The 2,500-nt window shown below is 50.5% G+C and overlaps 1 protein-coding gene across 1 annotated transcript; it reads left to right on the forward strand.

Annotated features, from left to right (window-relative positions):
- The first annotated feature begins 1,170 nt into the window (after positions 1 to 1,170).
- On the forward strand, positions 1,171 to 2,319 carry LOC144742238 (proline-rich transmembrane protein 4-like). The gene has a single exon (XM_078624709.1). It carries the CDS (start codon positions 1,171 to 1,173, stop codon positions 2,317 to 2,319), a length of 1,149 nt encoding a protein of 382 aa, XP_078480835.1.
- The last annotated feature ends 181 nt before the right edge of the window (positions 2,320 to 2,500 follow it).

Genomic DNA, 2,500 nt, shown 5'->3' on the forward strand with positions numbered 1-2,500 from the left:
AGTGCTTTGATATTGTGCTTTAAGGCACCTCTCTTTTTACCACTTCATAAATATTTAAAGATGCGTATCAGTAGTTTTGCGAGCTAATGTTCCGTTGGCTAGGAGACTCTGGGAAACATACGATACATCGCACAGAGGCTGATGGCTCGGTGGCTTTGGAAGAAGTTTTGATCTGAGATTAGCCATTCGTACACAGACAAAACTCTTTCCTACTTGTAGTGAAACGCCTCCAAGACTAATGCGGGGGGGCAAAATATCCATAATGAACTATGAATGTGATATGGGTTTATTTCTTGTAAATGTCTTTGCCAGCCAATATACTGAAGTGATTTTTTGTATCTGTTCACAGATAAGTCAAAAGATGATGACAAAGACCAGGTGTTAAAGACGAGTGTCACTCTCATGGTTGACACAGACTCGTCAATCACACCCTGTGAGACATCCAACCATACTCGACCTCCCATTTACCCGGACGACTTTACACCGAACGAGCCTCCCCAACCCTCTCTGGCCATCAGCCCTGCCCATTTCATCCCTCTCTATTCAGACTGGAATTCTGCCCTGGCCACTTGGGGCTTTGCTTGGGAAGCACACATCTACGGCCTGGGATCAGTCTTTACCGTGTTTGGCCTCCTGTCTGTGGTGTGTTTGTTGGGCCTGCCCTTGCGGTGTCCTGCGGGATGTCCCTACATCATTCTGCTACACTTGCTTCTCCTAGCTTTTGCAGCGATGACAGCTTTTTGTATGCTTTATGATGCTTACAATCACCAAGATCGTCTCCCCCCTTTGGGGTCCCTGCTGCTCTTTCAGCTCCCTTACCCCTGTTTGACCTCAGCTTTCTCCCTGGCTTTCCTCCTTCTTACCCTGCACTCGCGCAAGCGTCTTTCGCTTCCTCTTGCAATTTCAACCACATTCTCAGCCCTACCAAAACCCTGCCTGTTACTGTGTATGTCTGTATTTCATTTTGGAGTTTCTCTAGGTTGTGTTGGCATCCTCCAGCTGTTTCCCAGTCTCCCCACCATGATGCTTCTCCTCCCTCAAGGCGTTCTCGTCTGCCTCACGATCTTTCTCTCATGTTCCTACGTAACATTTTACTGCTTAATACAAGTTGATACAAAAACCATCTATAGGCTGAATGACAATGGAGAGAGTGGAGGATCTCCTGAAGTCATGCACCAACCAACAAATTGCCCATTTGACAAAGAGGAAGACTGGGGCAGAGCAGTGGGTGCTGGAATAGGAGCGTCTTTATGTTTCTTAGGATGTGGAGGCCTACAGCTCTACAGCATTTTACATGCCCTTGGTTTGGGTGGGGTTGATGGCTATGGGTTTATGCCCTGGCCCTGGTGGATCTACCAGACTGGTTGCAGGCTCTGTGAGACCGGAGTGTGTTTAGGTTTGTCCCTCATTGGGGCACACCCTTTATTCTGCCGCAACAAATCTATCAAGACCATAAGTCGTCCCGGGCCAGCGAGATGGTCGCGCCTATCCTGTGGTTCTCCTTCACGAGGACTCATCCCGGCTCCGCAAGGCGACCAGGAGCACAGTTCCTGGCCACAGGCTAAGCAGGAAAAGGTGGTAGTGTGCGAGGTCCTTACAAAGACACCTGAAAGACAGTCAGAGGCGTTTCCTCTTTGTTCAGTGGTGGATCGTCATGGAAATGGTCGAGGCCCCAAAGTCGGCCAAACCAAAATCGCTGCGCCACATCCACCTACACCCCCAAGCCCCCCCCATGACCCAAAAGATGCGTCCCAAGGGTGTCGGCTGTCTTCACTGATAAGCCTTAGTTTGGCCGCTGACTCCACCGTTGACCTGCGCCCCCCATCGCCCATCGACTTGTCCCGCAGCATTGACCAGGCTCTGTTCAGTGAATCTGTGTTTTCTCACAGTATATTTGGTCCACAAAGACTTTTCAATGCTTCCTCCAGTCTGTCTTTGAGCTCTCCTAGCCAAGGTACATCAAATCAAGGGCCCAGCTCCTTGGAAGATGCCCTGTACCGGACCTCTTCCTGTGGAGACCTGGATAAAGAGAACACCCTCTCCAGCACAAGACCTCCCCGGCTTCACGACCCACCCCACGACAAACCAGAGCAGCAGCTGGATTGGAAAGGGAGTGTCTCTGGCTCAACTTTGGGCCTGTGCAGCAAAATCAAGGAAAAAGGAAATATCCGGTCACACTCTTGGGCCAACAGAGGGCAACATTTTCCCCAGGGCAGCCTCCCACGAGCAATACCCCATTTGTCTTACCACAGACGTTACCGCACCTTGAGCGTCGCTTCCCACGACAGCCAAGGACCCGGCCGCCTGTCCGGGGACTAAACAGCTGAGTGAGAGCAAACAGCTGGAGTGGGATATAGCTGTACAGGCCGAGTTTGTCAACGTATGCAGACAAATCGACGCTCTGAGTGTTTGCAGTGACATCATTGAACTCTAAGGTCCTGAGGCCCAGTTGTGACATGACACTGTCCAGAAACAGCTTTGACTCATGGTACAGGTGAAT

The sequence above is a fragment of the Lampetra planeri genome, unplaced genomic scaffold (assembly GCF_965212315.1).
Source record: "Lampetra planeri unplaced genomic scaffold, kcLamPlan1.2.h2 scaffold_930, whole genome shotgun sequence".
Classification (NCBI taxonomy): Eukaryota; Metazoa; Chordata; class Hyperoartia; order Petromyzontiformes; family Petromyzontidae; genus Lampetra; species Lampetra planeri.